The sequence below is a fragment of the Uloborus diversus genome, chromosome 1 (genome assembly GCF_026930045.1).
Source record: "Uloborus diversus isolate 005 chromosome 1, Udiv.v.3.1, whole genome shotgun sequence".
In the NCBI taxonomy this organism is placed as follows: domain Eukaryota; kingdom Metazoa; phylum Arthropoda; class Arachnida; order Araneae; family Uloboridae; genus Uloborus; species Uloborus diversus.
Window position 1 is genome coordinate 79,274,021 of NC_072731.1, and position 24,514 is coordinate 79,298,534.

At 35.0% G+C, this 24,514-nt stretch overlaps 1 protein-coding gene across 1 annotated transcript in view; it reads right to left on the bottom strand.

The window, feature by feature from the left end:
• Window positions 1-1,532: 1,532 nt before the first annotated feature.
• The window catches only part of LOC129230613 (uncharacterized protein CG43867-like), a 112,801-nt gene continuing 89,819 nt past the window's right edge, over window positions 1,533-24,514 (bottom strand). The window contains exons 23-24 of the mRNA XM_054865032.1: window positions 15,198-15,347; window positions 1,533-5,461 (exon numbers count right to left, since the gene is read on the bottom strand). Coding sequence (XP_054721007.1) covers window positions 5,192-5,461; window positions 15,198-15,347 — 420 coding nt within the window. The 3' untranslated portion in view covers window positions 1,533-5,191. The remainder of the gene's footprint in view (window positions 5,462-15,197; window positions 15,348-24,514) is intronic.

A 24,514-nucleotide genomic window follows, 5' to 3' on the forward strand; every position in this document is an offset into this window, starting at 1 on the left:
ACCCCATAATGTTGTAAGAAGAAGTGTTTAGTGTACACTCCCAAAATATTTTCAACATTGAATTCACTTTTAAAATATCTTTGTTAATATTAGGAGATCAATAGCTTCTTCTGGAAAAAAATTTCGAAATAGAAGTTTTTAAAATGCAATTTTAAGCTATCTTTGGAGACATTAGGTGAGAAGGAGGTGGTTTGGAATTGATCTAGGAAATATTATAAATTGAAATCGTGAAGGCACAATTTTTGGCTGTTTTTATAGTCTAAAATTTGCATTATTGAAGGCACCAAATAAAATTATTCCTACAGTGGCAAACCCTGATGAATAATAACACTCAGATTGGTATATAAAAGTAAAATTCTTTTTAATTTTGAATAAGCGTTAGTTTTATCGATTTTTTAAAGAACAAATTTGAGAGGTGGGAAATGAAAGCATGCAAGTCTCGTGGAACCCTGGGGTTCCACGGAACACAATTTAAGAAAAGCTGTACTAAATATTAACTTATAATAAAAAGTTAGATTATTAAATAATATATAGGCATTTTTTAAAGTGTACGAAGACTTTTGTGAGATAAAATTTCCGGCACTTTTTGGTTTTTGATTTAAAAAAAATTAAGTTTAAATATTTTTTTAAAAATTTTTATGTAATTTTGTTGAAAATTGATCATAGATCTTATAATTGAATACCTATACCGAAATAATTATTCCAACCAATGGATAGGGTCCTATTTCATTGAAAGTCGTAGGTGTACGAACATTTTTGGGAGCCACTGTATATATATATATATGTTGGACGGTTTTAAGGTGAAAGACTAACATTAAGGACGAAAGTTCATCTTTTTGTTTAAAACACGTAAAAATAGCGTATTTTCTTTTGTTAATGTTCGAAAGATAGTTAATTTTTAAAATTATGGAAGTTCTTGACAGAATTTTAACTTTTTATGTCAAAAAAAAAAGGCTAAAAGTCTCATGAATTTTAATGGAAAAAAAGTCACTAAACTAATAGTTTACTCCTAGACCGGGCTGAGGTTGTTGTGAGAAGCAATCTTCTTGATTCTCAAGAATGACATTTAAAAATCGTCTATCAGTCGCCACCTCAAAAAAAAAAAAAAAAAAAAAGTAATGAGCTGTAAGTGTGCAAAATGAGTAATTGGTACAATCATTTCCACAAAAATTAAGATGTATCCTCAATGAACTAATCTCTTAAAAATATATAACTAACAAACTAACATATTGTATTTAGAATTATTTATTAACTTCAACGAATTATAAAAGCACTCTTTTCGCACTTATGAGTGAAAAAAAAGGCCACTATTACAAAAAAAGTGGCAACTAATGAAATTGTTCCTGCCGGCCACTGGCGAATAAAAAATTTCCCCAGTTCTGCTCATAAACTGAGGTAGCATCTGCTATGGAAAAAAATCTCATATTCGGACTAAATGAAATTACACTCGTATAGCTACTTTTTTTTGTGCTGTTTTTTGGAATAAGTACTTTATTTTGTGCGAAACAAATGCAAATAAAGAGAAACTGAACTTTTTATAAAACACACTTTATTTTTTACATAAAAACAAACAAAAACATGTAAGTATTGTTCATTGTAGGCAAAGTTCAAAACTAGGTATTCAAATTAATCTTTTGTAATAATAAAATAAAATTAAAAAAAAAAAAACATTTCAGTCCAAACGCCTGAATTATCAACTACAAAGGAAAAAAAAAGGTGACAATGTACAAGACGAAACGCTCCACAATCAAAAACAGAAAACTACGATATAAACAAATCAACAGGTTAAAGAAAATCAAACCTGACATTTTTTTTCTGCCATACTTCAGAATATTAATAAAAAATATCTATTTTTGCTAACAACGCTGAAATCACCACCGGCTATGAGGTTTGGAAAAGATCTCTTAAAACAAACAGAGCTGAAAAAAAAAATGTACGAATTGGTTTATCCCCAAAACATACTGTGCTAGTAACATTTTATATATTTTAAAGTTTAATCAAATTCTATTTTTAATTCTCAAAAAAAGAAAAAAAAAAGTAGTTTTTTTTACATTTTCTTTAAAACTGCATCATTTCACTTTTCCCGAGCACGTCATAATAATAATAATAAAAGAGAGGGTATTTTTGAAATGTTTCGTTTAATATAGTTTTATGCATCATTGAGATGCAAGGATATACATATTCATTCACTTAAACTGATGCAAAAATCTACTTCATCGATTTTTATTGATGCATTAAAAAGTATGTATGTACCATTATAAAGTTTTAAAAACTAATCTTCAGCAATAATCAGTTATCAACGTAGTTTAAGGCAAAAATAACGCAAAATTGGCACCCTTATTTAATAAATGGCGGAATGCTAACTTCTATGAACGTAGAGCAAAATCATTAAAAACTCTTGAATTCACTTAAAAGGATTTTTTTAAAAAAAATAGCATCTAAAAAATAGAAATATTATGCAATACTTGGTTAAAATCAATAGCTGCGAGAAAGAACAAAATAGCAGCAAATAGTTCACATAGCGGTTGTTGGACCAATAATGACGTAAATAATTCAAATATATGATGCATTGCACTAACTTACAAGCATCTTTTTCACCTATAAAAAGAATTTAAAAATATACGCGTCGATGAAAGCAATCACCCAGGTGCTAACTAGTTAAATTGACGCTGCTTTTTTTAGGACCAGGATTTTGATCGAAATGAAATGTTTTACTGATATTAAGGTAGCAGTTTTGACTTATTCATATAAAATGAAATCTGTCTTGAAATGATTGTTGACTAAGAGATAGTCAACGCAACGAGGTTGTTTCCTTCAGTCAAAAGTACTATTTTTAGTTACTAAAATTGATAGAATAAACAAAAATAAAATAAAATAAACATGGACCCAGAAAATACTTTCATTTTCCCAACAGTTATTCTTTAAAATATCCGATTTTTCAAACAAGGCGTGGCTTTTATGACGTCACACATGATGCACTTTGGTGCATCTTTCTACCGCGTTTCTACGTTATAATAATCAAGAAGCGAATTAGATATTGCGCTCTAAGCTTGCTATCAACCATATCGTTGCCAATACACGTGAGTAAAGATGCGAATTAAATATTTTGCTCTGTAAATGGCATTTCATCATTTGTGATATCATTGGCAGAAGCGTAGAGAATGAAAGCGCACCGATTTAAGTAATTTTTTAAAAATATTAAACTTAAACAAATTATTTAAAAAATGGTCAGATCCTATGTTTCTAAGTATGCTTTTTCAGAAAATTTTTTTTTTTTTTAAATTTTGGAAACGACCCCATTGCCATTTAGAAATGATCCGTTTTGAAATTCTGGACTGATTTGTTTCAAGACGATTTGAAAAGGTTAGGAACCACTGATCTAACATAGTTTTAGTAGAGTTTTTTTTTCTCACAACAATTAATACGTCTGTTGCTGAGAATTTATGATGGTGTGTGCGAGGAAATAATTTATCGACGAATCAGTTTCGTGCTGATTTTACGCGTTACAGTTAAAAATCTCTAAGTTGCCATGGCTACTCAAGGTACAGATTTCAGACCACCCAAATTGAGTCTACAACTATAAAGCAAATTTGCAACTTCAAAAAATGTAATATACTGCCGTGGGAAGGTATCGGGCAGTATCTGCAGAAATGAGTTTTCGAGATATTTGAAAAAACGCGATTTAGGTTCCATGCTAACCATAGGGAATGTTGGATTTAGACGTTTTTTTGCGTATTTTATTTTTAGCGGAAACCAAATAAGCAAGCTTGTACAATAAAGCTGAAGTACAATAGATTAAAAAAATAAAATAAATAAATTAAAAAAAAAAAAAAAACGAAAAATTTGCAAATACTGCCATTTACCTGCCCACAGCAGTATAGTCATCTCAGTTTCAGTCACTAGTCCCCATTTTTTTTACATACGTGAAGAAATTTCATGATGGAATTTTTACTACACGTTTAACTTTTTAATACGTTTTGGAAATAATAATTTTAGAATGAAATGCGAAGAAATAAATCTTTACATTTTTTTTTTCAATTCAATCAACTATATAAATGGATTGTACTCCCTAGAAGAAAAAAATAAATAAAGTACAATTAATTTAAACTAAACATTAGCTACAAATTGCACGTTAATAGTATAGACATTTGATCATATTTTTCTTTATAATAAATTAAACGTTTACAAAGGCAGTTCATTCAATGCTAAGGCATATGCATTTTTGTGCAAAATGAATGTGCATTTCTTGGCAAATCATGAAGAAAACCTTCCCCCAATTGTGTATGAATTTACATGAAAGGTTTGTATGCCTTTATTGCAACCATATGCATAAATTAATTTTTTAAAAAAATAAATAAAAGAAAAGAGAAATAACCACATGCCATTATATTATGCCTATATATTCGAAAATAAGCTTGTGAATAAAATGTTTTCGTGAAAACGAATGTATAGCAGTTGAATTGTAATACAATAACAAAATATCAGTACAGTAACAGTGCTCAATTTTGAAGTGAAAGCTAGAGTAAATGAGCAGCAGGAATGATAAGAACTAGCGCTTGGTAGTGGGTATTATCAATTACTTTCTCATGTCTGAAGTTACAATTAAAAACATTTTGGATAAAGAAGCATTTTAATGTTCTCTGTTTTGACAAAATGAAAGCATTGTCTTTGCCATTCTTTTCTTCTACTCAGTCTTCAAATGAAAAGTCGTTTAGTAATTTTACAGCAAATTTTACCAAAATGCGTGTCTCGGGAGGGGGGGGGGGCGATAAACGTAAGTTTAACATTACTTAATACTATAAAATTAGTAATATTCAATATCAGTAATAATATTGGATATTTTTGACACAAAGAGTTTCAAATTTGGGAAAAAACTAGTAAAAATGGAGAAATCAATGACAAAAACTTGCAGTTCTCTGTTGAGATCAACAATAACGCGCTTCTTCCTCGTTTCTTCCTGCATCCATGGATACTGACGAGCTAAAATGTTCACAATATCACGTCAAATCTTTTCTGGTAGCCTAAAAAAAAAAAAAAAAAAGAAAAAAAAACAACGTTTCGAACCTGTTGGATTGTTTTTACGAGTAGTCGAGACACTAGGAATTCACTCCAATTTGAGCACTGTCAGTGGGAAAATACAACCCCCTTCCCTCCTTCAAGTCCAGTTTTTCTTAAGAAAATTCCCTCCCAATCACGTGCAGTCGCTCCCAGCCCTCTTCTTTCCGAAGGCTCCTCTCCTGTTGTCGAGTTCCGCCGAAGTGGACATCGCTTTCGCGGGGTCGTAGGGCGCCTCGTAGATGGGAGGTCCCCCGCTGCGCGGGAAGGTGTCCGGCGCGGCGGAAGCCCGGAATTTTGAGGTGGACGACCGGATCTTGTCCAGACGAGCAAGCGTCGAAGAGGCGCTGCTAGTCCGGCCCAAAGCGTTCATATAATCGGCCACTAACAGAGTGATTTCTAGGATCTATTAGAAAAAGAAAAGATTGTTTCATTAGCTTTGTTTATATTTTATTTATAATTAGATTAAATATTTCATGCGTTATTATTATTTACAAATCCACCTGTTTTGGACCTGAGGGCAATCCATATATATATATATATATATATAAATGTCACACTTTTTTCGACAAATTCAACAGCCCCTCCTTCCCCGTCACACTCACCTTCTCCATTTGTGTCACATGTCATGTAGTTTTCATTAGAAAAATTTCTTTACAAAATGTGTGATGTCACACTTTTTGTGTGTTGGGGATAGGGGGTCTCCCTCCTTGTCACAGTTTCGCGAAGCCTCCCCCCTCAAAGCGTGACATCATTAGCGAACGGCCTTGTGTGTATTTTGAAAAAAAAAAAAAAAAAAAAAAAAATTTGAATTCACTTTTTGGTGTTGTTTACTACTGATGTCGCACTTTGAGAGAGGAGGGTAGGGGCTCATGAAATTGTGACAGTTTGGTACAAGGGGGAGAGGGAGGGGGGAGTACCATAAGTAACATCACACATTTATGTTGAAAAAAATCATTTTAAAAAATATTGTCTTTATGTCACATGACATCACATCACACATGAGGGTCCCCATTTCTATCCCAGTAGTGACTTGCCCAGATTAGGAACCGTCGGGAAGTATGTAGCATACATGTTAGAGGAGGAGTGAGTGAGGTGAAGAATGACACTTTGTGTTGACAAAGGGGAGGGGGGAGGGGTGTCAATTATGTCGAAAAAATGTGATATGAAAGGACAGCCCCTATAAAGTTTGTTAATTGTAATTTTGAAATGTAATTGTTTTTACATCTCTAAAATACATGACTTTAACAAGTACTTAATACAGTCAATAAAAACACTGGATACTAAAATGAGTCAAATTGTAAAACAATATCTCCCGAAACTAAAAGCAGGTGCTGAATTTTATCCCCCAAACACTTATGTTGGTAAAATTTAATTTTAACAGCATAAACCAGAGAACACAAGAGAATGGGATCTCTCAGTCCTATCGTTACAGTGCAATATGGTTTTTGGAAGCTCATGGACGGATTTTTTTAATTTCAAGGAAAATGAGAAAACGACTGAGTGAAGCAACGTTACTGCATCAATTTTTATCAGAAACTGAAGTCGAAAGCCAATGGAAAACCATTCGGAAGATGCAAATGGCTTTCGGTAACACACACAATTTCCAGCGGATTTCTCGCATTTGGTTCAAACTTTTTTGGCGAAAAAAATACTCCTGTAGTTCAAAAAGCTCCTTTGTCTCCTAATATGACCCCCTGCGACTTCTGGCTGTTCGTCAAATTTAAGAACATTGAAAGGAACGAGATTTTTGACAAGAGAGGAAGGCTCGGCAAACCTCCAACAATAAACTCACCGCTGTGAGAGGTGTGCAGAGTCCCAAGAAGAGAGCTTTGAGGGTGATTAGGTTTCCAATGCTCCATGTATGCCAGTTTTTTTTTTTTTTTTCGATTCTGCCAAAGGCCTAATGCTTTTTCTAAAAGGCCTTTTATTGCTAACCTTTGAGAAAAAATATTGTGATTTGCCCTTTACGGCCACCAGTAGGAAACAAAATGATTAACGATTGGTCAGGTAAGTAACTCTATATCAGATTTCTTCAGGTTCCAACACATTTTTAGGAGCAAATAAAGTAACTAATAGTTCCCAAAATACTTTCCCTTTTCTACATTGATATGCATTTCAAATTGTTTTTTTAAATTATTTTTATTTTTTACTTCATGTAAATTCTTTACTTTCGTAGAAGTATTATAAAAAGAATATTTGACATCAAAATCCAGGGCAGATCTAGCTTTTGGTTTTGGTGGAATCAAATCGGAAGGGTAGCGTGGCGATGTGTAATTTTTGGGCTGAGTTAGTAAATCTGGAGCGAATATTTCGAACTATAACTCCTAAAAATGCAGATTTTGACAATATTTCGCAGCTTAGAAGAGGGGGGGGGGGCGGAGGAGTATCGGGGCCTCTGCGATGTTTCTCTTTGAGTGGGCCTGGAACAAGAGTCACCGCCGCCATTCGACCCCTGCGCTAAGCGATGGGGGAAAATTTGTTTCTTCACTCTTGGTCAGCTTTGAGCGTTGTGTTGATTACTCATCGCACGTGTTTCGACATTTCGAGTTGTGAAATTTTATTTTAAATCATTTTTTTCTCCTTTGTTACGAATACAGAATTAAGTCCCAGGATATTGATAACCACGTGAGTACCTAGCGGAGTTAATTATGCTTCCTTAGTTCATCTGAGACAGAGAAGAATCTAGATTTGTGATTAAGTGCTCTTCAAAATTGACGGTAATATCATTACACCCAATCAATTATGAGCGTCAAAATTTAGGTTTGTTAAAAAGTTCTTGACGTGACAAATGCCCAAGCTTTCAAAAGGTAAAATGACTCTGCATCTAAAGAAACGACGGAGTTCATCCAAATAATTAACAAATGGTGGACATTATGAATGTGAAAAATCCTCACAAAGGCTATGAACATTTGGATGACAATAAAAACCTTTTAAGCTTATTTCAGATGAAAGATTGATTTTTTTAGAAAAAGGTAAATGGGTCAGTAAATGGAAAAGGGTTACGATTTCAGGACTGAAAATAAAACTTGGGAAACTGACATCGGAAACGTTTTCTTCATTTGAACATACCACAAAAAACTATCAGAGAAATAATAATTCATCAGCTAACATTATTCTCTGATAGTTATGTTTTAATAAGAAAGTACCAAACTCTGACCCTTTCGAAGGCGGATTTCGTCGATATCGCCATTTATGAGGTGTAAACTACAGCATTTCCGTAGAGAAAGTTTTCCAAGCTGAAAAAAAAAGATTAGAATTAACAGCTTATTGAAATGGCCTTCAAGAGAATGTGGCGATTTCTATTTGAAGGAATTTTTAAGCGGGTTTTCTGAAACAGAAACTTCAATAGATAAGATTGAAGTTTACATAAAAGGTGTTGACTTTTGTAACATGACTGAAGAAGATTTGATACCTCTATATTTACCTTTCTGGATAAACTGTTCATAAATTAAAATCTCATTTACAGTGCAGTGTTCAATCACTGCACTGTACTGTCATTTCACATCAAGGTTAAACTTATTAGCAGGACCAAAAGAGTTTTTATTTGAAATAACAAATTCTATGGCAAAAGAATATTTGTTTGATGTAGATAGAGGTAAACTGACTTATCCAGATTCAGACATTGTGGAAATATTTGTAGCAAGTTTAAAAAAATTTTTTTATCAAGCGATGAAAATTTTCTCCACTCAGAAAATATAAGAACAATTTTGAAAAAAATCTTATTGGATAAAATTCTTGATTAGACAATACAGGACATTGTGGAACATGCAACAGAACAAAGAAGAACACAGCAAAAAATTTATATGTGTTTTAAATAACATATTTATAAACAATTATTCGAAACTGAAAAATAGTAAGGCTAAATTAAGGAAAAGCCAAAAAAGGAAGTTTGATTTTATTAGTGCATCTCAGCAATAATCTTCAAAACAAGTAGAGACGTACCGAGTACTCGGTAACTACTCGGTACTCGGCATACTCGGCCAATTTGCCGAGTACTCGGTACTCGGCCAAATTCTGATCAGATACTCGGCCAATACCGAGTAGTAGCAAAAAATTGAATATTGTCCAAGACAGATACCAAAATTTATATTTAAAAAAAGAGCAAGCATTATATTCTGCAATAATTTACAATTAAAATTTATAAGTCAAATTTAAATTTTGAGAATAATGAAGTTTGTAATGCTTCAATGGTATAAATCTTTCTTTTAATGTCCCCAAAGTTTTTTAAACTTGTTTATTAAAAATTATGCAAAAAAAGGCAAGTATAGAAAACATGGAATTTTTATATTAAAAATGGATATTTGCTACAAGGGGCATTCCACGGTATTTTTGACATTTATGTAGAGTTCGTAACATGACCTTTTTGCCATAACTTTTTAATTTACTGTTTGATTAGCATTTTATTTTATTTTGATCTTTTCCTACCAACACACCAGCTCAAATTAAAATAATTTGCAAATCAAACAGTAAATTAAAAAGTTATGGCAAAAAAAGGTCACGTTACGGACTCTACATAATGTCAAAAATACCGTGGAATGCCCCACAAACAAAAATTAATTATAAAAAATGTAAAAATACCTTTGCTTAAAAAATTAAAGGAAATAAAACAATGTTAAAAGCACAGTGTAGGAACACTGCAGATACGTTTTGGCATTACAAGGAATTCCTTTTTCTATGCACAAAATGGGAGCTCGTGGATTTAAAGGCATCCGACAAAAGTTGGATTTTTTTGTCGAATGTCTTTACCTTCTTTAGCTCACATGTTATGCACTGAAAAAGACATTCCTTGTAAGGGGGGGGGGGGGCATGTGTCTGCAGTGTTCTTGCACATTTGTTTTATCTGCTTTTAAAAATATTTATGTTTGGTGGACTAGAACTATAATTGATTGGTATACAGTGAAACCCTCCTAACGGACACCCCTCTTATGCGGACAATTTTTAATTCCCCAGTTCCAATGCAAATAACATTATTAAACCCCTGTCCTGCGGACACCTCTCTATTGCGGACAAAAAAAATTGTCCTGTTAGTGTCCGCATTAGAGGGATTTTACTGTAATTTGTTTTAATTCCAACTTGATTAATCATACCTTTTATTTATTTATTTTTAATTTTAAAAATCATTTTTTGGTAAAATTTTTGACAAACAAAATTGTTTATATAATGCGTAATTAAATTTCAGCAGGAATTTAGTTTTAAAAACTATTATATGGACAAGGAGGTCTATACTACTATTCCAATAAGTTCAAAATTCATCACATGTGTGTCGGTGGTTCTTCTTAAAACATAATTGGTACTTCGTAACTCGGCCGAGTCGTGAAAGGCCGAGTACTCGGTAACTCGGTACTCGGCCGAGTAGTGAAAGGCCGAGTACTCGGTACTCGGCTACTCGGCCAAAGTGCTACTCGGTACGTCTCTAAAAACAAACTATGGTTACCAACAGATACGTTTTAATTATTCACAGTTTAGAAGAGACGATATAAAGGTCTAACCCATAAAATGGAAAGAAAATGAAAAAAAAAAAAAGGCGGGGGGGGGGGGGGACACATTATTTGCGACGCAAAGTCCAATCACACCTTGTGGTGCTTCTTGGGAAACACTGATTTTGAAAAAAATTAGACGGCTGACACGGCTCTGGCAGCTTTAGATTAAACTGAAACGATTTCTGTTAATTTCTTTCACAGTAATTTTCTTTTTAGGAATAGTTTTAAAATAATATTTTTACAAGAAAATGTTCTTAATTTAACCTCCTAATAGCAATTTTTATCGCAAAAAATCAGTTTTAATTCTTCAGAAATAAATAAATATTTATCAATCATGATTAAATTATAAATAAGAGTTAATTAAATGCAAACATAAATTCAAAAAAAAACGCAAACGTTTGAGCAAACGATACGAGACAGAACTTAAACATCAAGTTCGGCGAAAAGCAACCATCGCTTTGTGGTTTTCGCTTCTACTCTGTTCCAGGCCCACTCAGAAGGATCACGGAGGCCCCTATGATCCTTTCCCAGTTCTCTGGATTAGCGCCTGATCAAAATAAGCAGATTTAAAGTCAAAATAAGCGCCGAATTCTTTCGAAACGTTCTTCTGTTTTTGAACACAAATTTTCTAAAAAAAACAATTCTTATGTTTTCCTTTGAAGTCTTTTTATTGGAGAATTCAAGAGGAAAACGGTAGCAAGTGAAGCCTTATTGGATATTCAGAACCGCAGCGCCCCCTTCTGAGCACGCAGTCCTTAATGGCAGCATTAACAAAACGGCAACCTCGTAAAAATTCACTCCCACCTCCGGCGGGGGTGGTAGAGATAAACCTTCGCGTGGGCGGTCACGCGACCGAGATTATTTATGGTGTGCTTCTCTTTTTATTTATTTTGTCGGGGGGAAAAGAGGCGCTTCTTTTGTCATATGCTACTTTCGCGCCAAAGCCTGCATAAATGGGGTATTCGAAGTAAATTGCAAAAGTACGGAAAATGGTAATGCAATTCTTCGCTTTTGCGTTTTCAGTATCGTTATACTCGATCGAGTTGTGCTATTTTCTTTGTCGTGCTATATTTTCGGGTGAATAATAATTAAATTTTAAACATGTAGGAAAGGCTAGACAGCAGAGATATAAATGGTTTGAGGAAGAGTGCTAAATTCACATATATAAAAAAAAAAAGTATGTAAGGTATTCACCCTTTGTGGCACGGTGGCTTCATTTGAGGACATCGTTTTTTTCCATCCAACTGACACATGGCTTCAATAACTGTTTAAAAAAAGATAAAAAAAAAATGGTAGCCTCAACCAAAACCACCACGCCTCAAAAAGTTAATGTTGCTGCATGAACATATGTGCAACAGTTAAAACTATTTTACGATAGAGCACCAGCCAAGGCCTGATTATTGAATAGGCCAACTAGGCGGTCGTCTAGGGTTTCTGCTTTATAGGGGCCCCCAAACAGCTATAACTGTTTTAGCCAACAGCTAAAATTGTGAGGTGTTGACTACAAAAGGACCCCCCAAAAAGCATTTGGCCAAAGCGTTATCTTAATCAGGCCCTATCATCAGTCCATTCACAGAGAAATCAGTTCTCATGCTTCAGCATATTAGGAAGCAACAGGCACAGTGTTGCAGCTATTTTGAAAGGTCTTAAATAGGTTCATTCATTCGTTTTCGATTCGGTAACTAAACAAACATATAGGCATCCATTTCGCGATGGAACACCAACCCATTTCAGGAGAAATCAATTCCCATGCATCTGCATTAGGAAGCAACAGACGAGGAACCGTGACTCATTGGCAAGAATGATTCAAACCACCCTCCAGAGAGGACTCGATCAGGCGAGAGAAAGTTTGCCATCCCCTCTCCCTCAACAAGAGAACGGAAAAAAATCCCAGCCTGGATGCACCGCAGCCCCCGACAAATGATTTGTCAGCAGCAGTGCTTCACAAGCACTAAAGAGAATGAAATCAATGACGAGGCACCTGCTGGAGTCCTCATGAGGGAAGACGAACCTCAATGGTGCCGTGTCAATGGTAACGAGCTCGGGTATAACACGCACACACTACTTTCCGAGTCCACTACCCCCTTATAGCGACAACAACGATTATGTAGCAACAAAATCATTAAAAACTTTTCTTAGAAGGTAATATATTTTGAAACAGGACAACCATAGAACGTTGACCGAGGGATGACTTTAAAAAACTGTAAGGGACATTCATATGAAATCCAGTCACTAGTGTAAAGTAACGGTAACGATTTTATAAATTCAAAAATAGTCGCCGAAACTGTTGGCAATCAGGGACGTGTCCCGAGACTCTAAACCACCGACAAACACAGCAGTGAATTGAATATAAAATGATTAATAGTAAAATATGCTTTAAAAGGAATGGTGTACACATTTAGAAAACATGTATTTATAAAGTAGCATCTTGTCAATTCGGACAATTCATATTTTATGCACTTGATAAGAAATAAAATTGAAGCACTTTTCAAGAAATTTCAAAGACTTCTTTAATTATTTTTAAGGAGTCGAAAACAAAGAAAAATATTCAAAACACTTCATTTGCACTTTCCAGTCTCTGACATTTTAATACTTGATTGTACAGTTTTACGGAAATTGTTCGAACTTTGTAAGAAACACCTATTTTAAGTTTAATATGTACCATAGATTTCTCTTAACAATTTTTTCTTTTTCAAGTACAAGTAGGGCAGCGAACAAAAAAAGAGTAGAGCTAAAGCAACATTTTTTACTCGTGCTAAACAGATCGACAGCATGCATCAGAAGTAAGATAAAAGCAAGCAACAGAAGAAATTTTTAAACACTGAATTCGGGATCAAATCAATAGCAAAATATCGAAACTTGTGAGTGAGTCACAAAAATTTATTTTAATCAATATGAGACAGAAAAATGAGAACCATGATTTTTACATTTTTGCTGGATGCAGCAAAGAGCTGAATATGGCATATTTTGGCATCCCACCTCCCATTTGTTAAAAATTTTAAAATAAAGGGTCTTTCAGTTAGGGCGGGTAAATGTTGGCGGCCTATATGGCGGCTACGTTGTTTTGGTGACGCCTGTCTTATCTACTGTTTATTATTCTGTCACTGATGCCAAGTCACCAAATCTGTTCTTAGGCCGGATGTGACCCGTGGGCCGTAGTTGGAGATCTCTTTCGTTTTAGACAATGATCGAACGCCTCCCCCCTCCCCAAAGGCATTTTTTCGTTTCTCATAAGAGTAGATAAGACAGTAGTAGGTTCAGTGCTGACTCATGTACATTAACTGTCTCTTTAAATTCTGTTGCTCCGTCTACTTTACACAAAGGCCGACTTGAGCACAATCGTATTTTATGCCGAGAGATAATTTTCCAGGTTGCGGAGTCAGGCTGGTTGGAGTTGGGTGTCGAAGGTTTACACTTTCAAGAATCGGAGTCGGTCATTTTCCCTCTAAATCAGCAACTCTGCCAGTGCCTGCGAAGTCGAAATCGGACTGATTTTGGCGTAAAGGAGTCAGAGTCGAAGGCTCTAAAACTCCCAGAGTCGGCCATTTTCCCTCCGACTCCGCAACCCTGGTATATTTTACGTTCATTTTATAACCTTGCATTTATTTTATTTTATTTTATTATTCCAAAAGTCGATGTACAGAATAAAATATACCATTCGTATACTTTTGCCGACTAATCTGTCGAAAATACTGACTTTCGAAAAAATCTGTGGGGGGGGGGGGGGGCAAACCCCACTCGCCTCCTCTCGCCACGTGTCTGGTTGGCATATTTATCCCATTGCGACAGGTCTATCCCATCTTTGAAGAAGCTAGTAGGTTGCTATCGGATCCATGCCTGGACCCAGTCACACACTTTGTCGTCCGTTGTGAATCGATTTCCGCGAATAGCTTGTTTAGAGGTTCAAAAACATAAAAGTCATACAGTGAAACGTATGAATTGTACTGTGGCTGTTCTGGCGTTTCCCACCGAAACTGATGCCATGTCGTCTTCACCGCACTGGCCGTGTGTGGACGCCATTGGACAATGGCCGTTAAGTGGCTTGATAACGCTGAGCATTGATGGTGGTTCTCCGTTACATCCAGGAACTCGTCAAGAAGTGGGTTCAGGGAGTGCACCCCCCCCCCCACCTCACTGACCGGGTTTCATTTGAATGAACTTTATAATATGGGTTTGGTAAAAAATTCTCGGAAATGCAACTCGAAGTTTAATGATTAAAAATAAAAATTTAAATATTCGTATTTGATGAATATAATTTATTTGAAAAAAAAAAAAAAAAGAAGCTCAAACTAAATTTCTTAAGAGTAAAATTACTCCACAAAATTAATGATGAAAAGAGTATACAGGGAAAGTAAATAGATATGATTGATTTTCCATGACTGACGTTTTCATAACTTTCAACAACAAAAAGGCACAGTAAACAGTGATTGTAATTGAAACTTGACAATCGAACTCTGCAAAACTAGAAAAGATCCGCTTCTGATTTCCTTAAAATAATGGGCGTGTATTTCAATCTCGATTTCGTACGTTTTTCGCACGTGTTAAATGCTACACGATGAAAACAGTATCTATATTAATTGAACCAGAACCAGGGCAAAAAAGAAATTGTTCATTTTAGACGTAACAGGTACATAAATAGCTAAAGAAAAGAAGTCTAACCTTCGGCTTGGGCATGGAAAATAGGAGTCTCTCCGTGACTTCGCCGGCACACTTCTGGTCCGACGTGGTCTGACACACCACCAGCATGAAGTCGTCTCGGCAGCCACCGAATGTTACCACCACCCCGTAAGGGTACCGGTACAGGGTTTGCTAGAATACGAGAGAAAGGGGGGAAAATTATAAATGGAGTGATTGCGAAAATAAAGTCTGTCCGCCTCACCATGTTGGCACTCGATGGAAGTCAAAAACATTGAATTCGTAAGAAAGGGGGAGAGCAGCAAAAAGCGATCGCATATCAAAACACCCATAATTGGCGCATTAGCTGGGAATTTAGTGCAAGCTTTTTAAAATTTGTTTCTAGCTTGTTGGATCTGCCAAATCGTAGCGTACAAGAAAAAATAAACTTGCTTCGCCAGTGCTTGATTAATGCAACCCTTTTCTTTGCTTGTTTTCAACCGGTTTTGAAATAGACTCGTTCAAGAACGAATGCCAACAATCGTGAGGAGGACTACAGTGGTGACCAGAATTTTAAAGACAAAAGAAAAATTGCACAGGGGGAAAAATGAAATAATGCAGTGAAATTTATACAAAAAAAGCCTTTTTATGCTAGAAATCATGGCGGAATGCAGAACATTTGAAAATAAGACACATAAATGTTTTGCCGTGATTAATTTTAAAAAATATCATTGTTAAAACCGGACAAAATTGTAAGGACAATAAATGTTTTGTCCTGAAAAATCCTTGTAATCAATAATATCCCCTTTTTTCAATTACTTTTATCAGTCTTGATGTCATGGAAGTTGAAGAACGTTCTTGGAAACTTTTATCGTGGCTTTTTGGATGGAGAAAATGAGTTCTTTCTTGCTTCGATATTGAATACCATTTTTTCATACTTGCCAGAATGTCTTACTAAGTTTCCACTAAACTTAGATCGAGCCTCTTGTCCGGCCAGTATAATAATTTCACGAAATAAGCATCAAGAAATGATTTTGAGGTTTAAGAAACATGTAATTTGGCATTATTCTGCTGGAACAAATAGATTAAACTCGAAAAAACGGTGGTTTTTGTTTAAAAAAAATAGCTCAGTACATCAACATTACTCTCAGAATTCTTTCTGCCCTGCACAAAAAATATTCGTATAGTTTCTGCCCGTTGCGAAACTTCCTCAGGCCATTACTGAGTCGCCTCCAAATGTACGCTTTGAGATTTTTTTGTTCATATACCAGAAGCAGCAAAAACCATTTAATCCATTCTAATTAAACTTTTTGTCAACGGAAAACATTACATTATTCCACTTTTCCACATAACAACACATTTTTGATACTCTCAACCCTTGTTGGTCTCTTATGAATGGTCAAAATTCACGATGTAATTGAACGAAATTTTGTACATATGTGCTCCTACGTGAACTCGTTTATTTATGCAGCCCAGATATTTATCCAAGGCCTTTCCGTACAACTAATTTTTTTTTCCAATTGAAAACCTGTGTTCTCAAGACGATTCTTTTTGTCGATATTCTGACGTTATATTTGAAAGATATTTTAGCGGATCTCAGGAAACTCCTCACATTTTTACCATTGCCATCTTCTTACAAACATATGGCGGATTTATGGGAAGTGACGTCACTACCATTAAAGAATTACCGATTGGCTTGACACAAAATCCAAGTAACTCTTTTTTACTAAGTTGAACACGAACGCTTTTAAGGGAAATAACGTCATCATAGCCATTCCGAATGGCTCTGATACAAAATCCCGAGTACTTTTCAAAACTGTTCCAATCTGAACAACTTTTAAAACACAGCAATTGGAAGAGGATTGGTTGATCGAAACAAATACCAGTGCAACTTTCTCAAGCAATGAAATGTTACACTCGGGGTGTTTTCATCATCCTTTTGGAGAAGTTGTTTCCAGTGCGGCTGTATAAGAGGTTCACCAGAAGATGCGGCTAGGCCTTTACCAGACCTAGTGCGCTCCCCGATAAGGCATCAGTCTTTCATGTACCACCATTAAGGCGGTGATGCATGACACAAGTAGTTTTTGCCGCCCAGTTTCCACCAGATGGAGGCACCTGGGTTCCTTTTGATGCGAAATTGCACTAGGAATTAAATTTTGTCGTGGAAGTTTCAAGCCAAACGAATACCCAAGGGATCTTTTACATGCCGCATAATCATACGACATGGGCGCTGGTGATTTTCTGCATCTCGAAAAGGTCAACAACCGGGTTTAAAGGCGTAGAAGGCCAGCGTCTTACCATCACGCCACCAGCCCGCTCCTTTTGGCTAAGTAAACGTGAAAGTTATTAATTTTAACAACATCACTACAATCATTCCGATGGGCAGACACGCAAAATCCGCTCTACTTGTGAAAGATTCTTACGCATGCAGAGCAATAGGAAGGAAGTCGGTTGCGCGACAAAGATGCCCGAGAAGATTTTGCGTGCGGTATATGCACTCTCGCTGATCATCTCGATTGCCTCCAATTATTGCCCAAGTAGGGAAGTCTGACAGCCCGCACAGACGATTAATCAAAGTTAGCAACGAGCTATGATGGGTTCTCCCTGCTATTCAATTCGTTTGATCACGTACACTGAGAGACGAACCAATATTCATGAGAGGGGCAAAATGCTATCAATTACAGGCACGCTAAGCGAGAAATTACAGTGCAGAGTGAGCGTTCTAATCCCATTTTATATGTTAGCACATTATGTTAAAACTGCTGAAGCATCAAAGCAACCGTTTTAGCAACTTAACACACAAATATTGTTCTTCATTTGGATCAGAAAAAACTCAACCACAGCCAAAATTTCAAGTATTTTATTACTTTACACCCAATTATTGGTGGCTACAGTTTAGTTAGCATTCAGTTTTTTTTTTTTTTTTTGTAAAATTCCAGACACATGTTTCAAAAAATGTTAGTATGTTTCACATAAAAGACAGTATCTTTATTTTCCAATTACATTAACTAACTTCTTTGTTGTTTCTTGATTTGTCATCGTTTGGTCACAAAGATATTTCGATCTTTGGGGGGGGGGGGACAATTACATTCCAAATTAACTCTGTTCATTTTTTTTAAAGCTACGTATTAGTGGGTTTTTTTTGATAAAAACCGTGTTTTGAAATCGAATAAATAGCTTAGTTATCTAATATCTGTATAGCTGAATCTTTGATGAGCACTGAACTTGAATGTCTTGTGCGTTTACCATTTTATCAGTTGTCACCATTATTTATAACACCATCTTTATCCTGTTATTATTATTATTTTTTCATCTACGAATCAACGATTTGACTAATTTCAGTTCTTTTCACGTTCACTCACTTATGTTCTTTCCACTCCTCACTGTTCGATGTAATTCATTAGTAAATTGCAGGGTTGTTTGGTTTAACCAGGTGTTTTTTTTTTTTTTTTTAAATTTTTTTTTTTTTTTTGAGCAATGACGATTGCTTATTGTTCTCACTTGACAGTCCTTGATGTTCCGGTTCCTTTTTCAGCTTGGACCAGGCCTGCAGCACCACCGTCCACCGGCGGCGGCGCGGCTGGCCCTGAGCACTGTCCCCCGGAATCCACTTTTGTTGGGCGGTGGCGTCCATGTCCTACACACGCATGCTCATACACAGTCGCCTACGCGCCCACGCCTTTACACACATACACACGCCTACGTGCACACACGTAAGCCTACACACACACGCACACAACTATATACACGTAAGCACCCAGGAGGAGGGACATGCTTGGGCGGGGGAGCCATTTCTAGAAACAATAACTCTAACCAGTAGAGTCTTGTCGCAACTCGTGATTGCGAAAAACATAATTTGAATTCAAAGTTTCGGAATTCAAATTAGAGTTAATTTTTTTTTTCTTCAAAAATTTCATTGTTTTCCCCGAAATGTTTTCACACATTTTACACATTGTTGCAAAGAGTAAAATCTAATTGATTCGAAATAAATAACTAGGAAAGCTTTATAGATAAATTACAGATTTAATAAATTTAGAAAATTCAATAAATTTTTTAAGGTAATTCAAGTTTGCTTTATTTATTTTTTCTTTTTTTTTTTTTTTTTTAAATCTATGCAGTTTTGCTTTTCTATTAGGTACATAAATATACAAGGCAGACCAACTACGATTTTCTAAAACTATATGGAAAAAAATCTAAGTAGCTCTTTTATAATTTTTAATTATCATTATTTTTCAGTCTTTTGCATTTCAAAACAGTCCAAAAAGCATATTTCAACCAAAACTTCATGTACTACCTAATTTGCTTGATTATGTAAGATTTATTGAGATAGATTATGTACCATTGAAGCGATGCGTACTGTAAAAATATCTTAACACTAGAATATTTAAATGACGAGAAAAAAAAATAAATAAAACGGAATAAGTCCAAGAACACTTAGAGTGGGCATAAAATTGCGCTTATACCTGCACACTTTTTGCATCCCCGATAGACAATGCAGTCAGATCAAGAAAAGAAAATGTATGAAATTATGAAAACAGAAAACATTCATGTAACTCTGTGCTCTTATCTTCTTCTTTATATATAAAAATGGAGTTTGGTAAATTTGTTCCCTAAGATCTCAGAAACTACCCGGCAGATTTGGCTGAAACTTTCACCGTTTGTTCAGTTTGGTACTGGGAAGGTTTATAGACCAGTTCGAAAAAAATCCGATTTATAGTTCCCTTTTTATTCCAATTTTAGTCCCAATTTTCGCATAAATGCCCCAATATGGGGGTGGAAAAAAACGTGCACATATTAACGTTATATGTCCATCGAAAGCGCCAATTTTTCTGCTGAATATATCATCTGCTCGAAGTTTCTAAGTTGTATAAAAAACGAGTTATGAGTTTTTTTGTTCCCTGTTCGAAGGCTTTCATCAACCCAAGTCATTATTTAGTGTGTCATCTCAACTCCCAAGAATTGTTGTATTGTTGAATAATTTTGCGTTTCTTCTGCTTTTTGAGGCTTTTCTCAAGTCAAATCTTAAAGTAACGTTTTTCCACAAGATTGGCTAAAAATAAATGGATTTGGCTCATCATTTTACTTTTAAACGGAACTAATGTAATTAATGGTTTATTATTATTATTTCTGCTGATTGGACACTTGCTCACTATATCCAACCAACCAGCAGAAATATCGCCAGAATTTTTTCAAAAAGATTTCAGTAGCTGGTGCATTTGGCAGTTTTTTCCACTGTCGCTGTTTTTGAGCCCAAAGACTACGTAATAATGTTTCTTCCATTAATTTTTCTTTTTGCACGATTTCAAACAATCGCCAAATTTTACTACTTATTTTGGAAACATTTCGGATGAAACCGTTTAGCGCCATTTTATTTTGACCAAAAGTATCTCAGCATCTGGCAACAATATTTCTATAATAAAAATTAGTAAGGAGGGGGAGTATTTTCGAAAGTGTCCCAAAATAATTCCCGCAAATTTGGTAAGATTTTAAACCGCACCAAGTGCCCACAAAAATTGAAATTTCCCAAAATAACTAAAGCAAGTGTAAGGGGACCACGGGCGGCTACATTTTTTAAAACAGTTCGTACATCAATAGCCATACAGAGAAGGTTTTGGATTTAAAAAAAAAAAAAGTACTAACAGATAAATCTTTTTAAACATGTCAAGTTTAATTTCATATTTCGGAAATTCTTCAAATTTGTATACGCTTAAATTTCGTGTTTTCGTTTCTAAATGAATACTATTTTGCTCTTTTTACTTACTGCTACTTTAGTTTTATGAGTAAGGAAGAAGCTAGATTTTAAATCACGTCAAAAAGGTGTGTTTTAAGTTCTTTCACTTAAAGCAGAAAACAAATGCAAGTAACGATTGTTTCTCATAATTATTGCTGACCCAGGCAACGCCGGGTATTTTTGCTAGTATATATATATATATATATATATTTGCTAGTATATATATATAAGCCCCTAATGCCAATTTTTCACCCTTTCAAAGAACTTTTTTTATTCCAATATAATAAAAGAAGTCTCATGTATGAATGGAAGAATCAATAAACATAAATTTTTATGACAGTCTTTATTATTAAAATATGTTAAAGAGTTTTCATTAAGTTTGTATTGAGGCTTTTAATTAAAATGATTTTCTTTTCTTTGATTAAAAAAAAATTGTATTCTAAACGCATTAAACCATGAGAAATAATGTCTACAATGGAAAACATGATGCTTTTCTTAAAATCTACTTGTCCTGTTTCTATAATTGTTGTCACTGATACGTTAAGTAAATAAACCCCCCCTTTCCCCCCTAGAATAACACCATAATTTACTTTGCATTACAGGTGGTTAGTTTGATCGGGTTTAACGGCTTACTGGTATAACCTCACGAAGCAAAAAATTCGGAACTCGCCAAACAGTTACTAAAGGTCTCTCTGAAAAAGAATATAAGAATTACATACGAGAGAATGGTGCAGCAATTTCAATTAGTAGTTCGAAAAGCAACGTAACATTTTGCCCATTTAGGGAATGAACTTTCTGCCCTCGTTATTTTCACCCTAGCCAATGCGACAGCAAATAGTCTTTTTAGGGCAGCAAAAACCCTGAAAATTAATCTATTAGACCGTAAAACGCAAAATTCGCTCTATTCATTCATTCTTTTCTCGAGACGGACCTGCTGCATGAGCGAACAGCCCAGCTTCTCAAACACCAGAAAAACAATTCTCGTTTCGTTTTATATAATAACACTGAAGGAAAGGAGAAAAAAATCGCTTAAACAATGACAGTTCCTTATCGACGACACGGCTACGCGTATAAACAATGCCCAGAACGACAAGGCTAGCCAACAATCCAAAACTCCTATTTCAACCGGAATGACTTGGCGCACAGCCCTCCGCCTGACATTTACGCTCCGGCATCGTGACTTTACGGCAGAAATTTACGGAAATTACTATCGAGCTCGAGTCCGTGTTCGGGCCATCCAATTTCGGAAATGGCATATGTGATCGTTTGTCTATTGGTGCACGTGGCGCCATCTAGCGGCAATGGAGATTAATTGACAGGGGAAATGCTTGCGTGGGTTTCCAGTACTTTCAGTTTGCATAAAAACGAACAGTTGCGAACATCAATCAGCATTTTTAAAAAGAGCATTTTTTTATTTTTTAGAAATTTTTAAACTTCAAGCATCGAGTAACTTTTTAAAATGCTCTTTCTGGTTATTTCAGCTCTTTCTGAGATGCCTTTTGTTAAACTTCAAGTAGCTAATATTATAAAGTGATTGAATGCTTAATGTTCAAGATCATTGAAGAGTAAAATAAACTCAGATTGAATGATCAGCTAGAAAATTACCAAATCATTGACCACTACAAATGTTGATAGAATATTTTACGCTTTTCATAATTTTTTACTTTTGCTCATTTTTTGTCCTTCTGCCTTTAAATTTAAGACCCATTTTATTCATAATTTTGAACCGGGATTTGGAAACGTTCTCCTGTGTTATCAACTTTTAAATGAAAACAACTCCAAAAGGAAAAGTACTGTTCGATGCATACTCTTCCGAAGCAGGAAAAAAAGATTAAAGGCATTGGATTGAGGAAGTACTCAGTTAAGAGCATTTGGGTTAAGCAATTTTGAAGGAAGGAAACATCATGAATGGAATTCTAGAGAAGAATTAGAAGAGGATGGCGCGGCCCGTGAGGATGCGATTTTGTTTGCCACCATATGTTCTATGTTTTTACTTCAATTTCAAGTTTATTGATTCTAAAGAGTAAAATTAAGCTTTGAAATTAATACAATAATTGTCTATAATTGTTTTTCAACTTCTCGTTGGCTAACATTTTTTAGTCAAACCGTACTTCAATAAAAGTTTATCTGATGGGAACAAAATTCGATGAAAATATTAAATATTAAAGAAAAAGACCCGTCCAAATATGCAAACTTTAATTCAATGAAGAAAACCACTCCCACTCGGCAATAAACTAAGAGTTTTATAGGCGCACAAAAGCTCAAAAGCAGCCAAAAAGTATATAATAACAATAATAATGTAAAAGATAACATCAAAAAAGCTAAATGGTACTAACATTTGCATAGTCCGCCTGTAAATCTTATGCAGTGGCGGATCCACAGGGGGGGGGGCGATTGAAGCGATCGCCCCCCCCCATTTATATAAAAATGTATATAAATGGGGGGGGGGTTCAAAATTAAAATCAGTAGAGGCCGGCAAAGTGAGGGCACACACACACAAAAAAAGTGTCTACTGGTTGACAAGATTTCAATTCAATCCTCCTGGTAATCTGAAACATAAAATTGAGGTTCATTTCAATAAATAAGGATGTAGAATTATCTGGACGTAGCTGATTTGGAAGAAAAAAAATTGCGCTTTTTTTTTGGGGGGGGGGGTAATTCTTGGCTATTTTTTTCAACTTTGATAATTTTTTAAAAATAGTAAAAAAAATTAAAAAAAAGAAAAAAAAAAAAAAAAAAAAACGAAAACTCCTATTTGGAGACAATTTTGATAGTAAGTAAGTCGGTACGAAATTTCAAATTATTCGGTGCATGAGAACTTGAATTATCTTGTCAACCGTATTGAAAAAAGTAGTTTCGAGAAAAACGCGTTTAAAGTTTGGAATCGTATTTCGGGCAGTCTGAATGGTTTCATAGTATACTATACTTAAATTTTTTTGAACAGCCATCTCTGCCTCATACATTGTTCTTTCCTATACCTCAAAAGCTACATTTTTGGTAGATCTTTCAGCCATAAGAACAGTTCTACTTTCTTTTGAAGCTTCGGAAGCTCGTATCTCGGAGCGTTTGTTACGCTGTTGATCTTGTTTGTTGGCTTTTTCTTTGTCTATCTAGATGCAAATTACTTTCTCTGAGTTTTTTTAATCCGTTTGGTATTTAAAGTTTGAATTTAACACTGAAAAAATACCCAGGACACGGGGAACGTACATACGCGTCTTGATGGTTGTTTGTCAGATATATATTGAGAAAAAAGAATTTATCTTAGCAAATTTAACTATAACGCCGAAAATAATTCGAATTTCCGTAAATTCTCTTACAGGCCTATTCTTAAAAGTCTAAACCTTGAAAATATGGAAAGAAAAAAATTCCATTTTTTTGAATTTCTAGACTAGAAAATACCACATTAAATACAAAATATTCTTTCAGACTCGCATTTGTTCCAACGTTTGAAATCTATTGCTAAAAGCCAAGTTAAATGGCGCAATTAATACAATGTTTTAGCAAGAAGAGGAATAAGGAAAAAAAAATTAAGTAGAAAGCGACTAGTTTAACAGCAAAAGGATTCTTTATACCTACGAATATTAAACAACATGAATAAGGAACTGTTCGACGAAATCATTGTGACACCTCA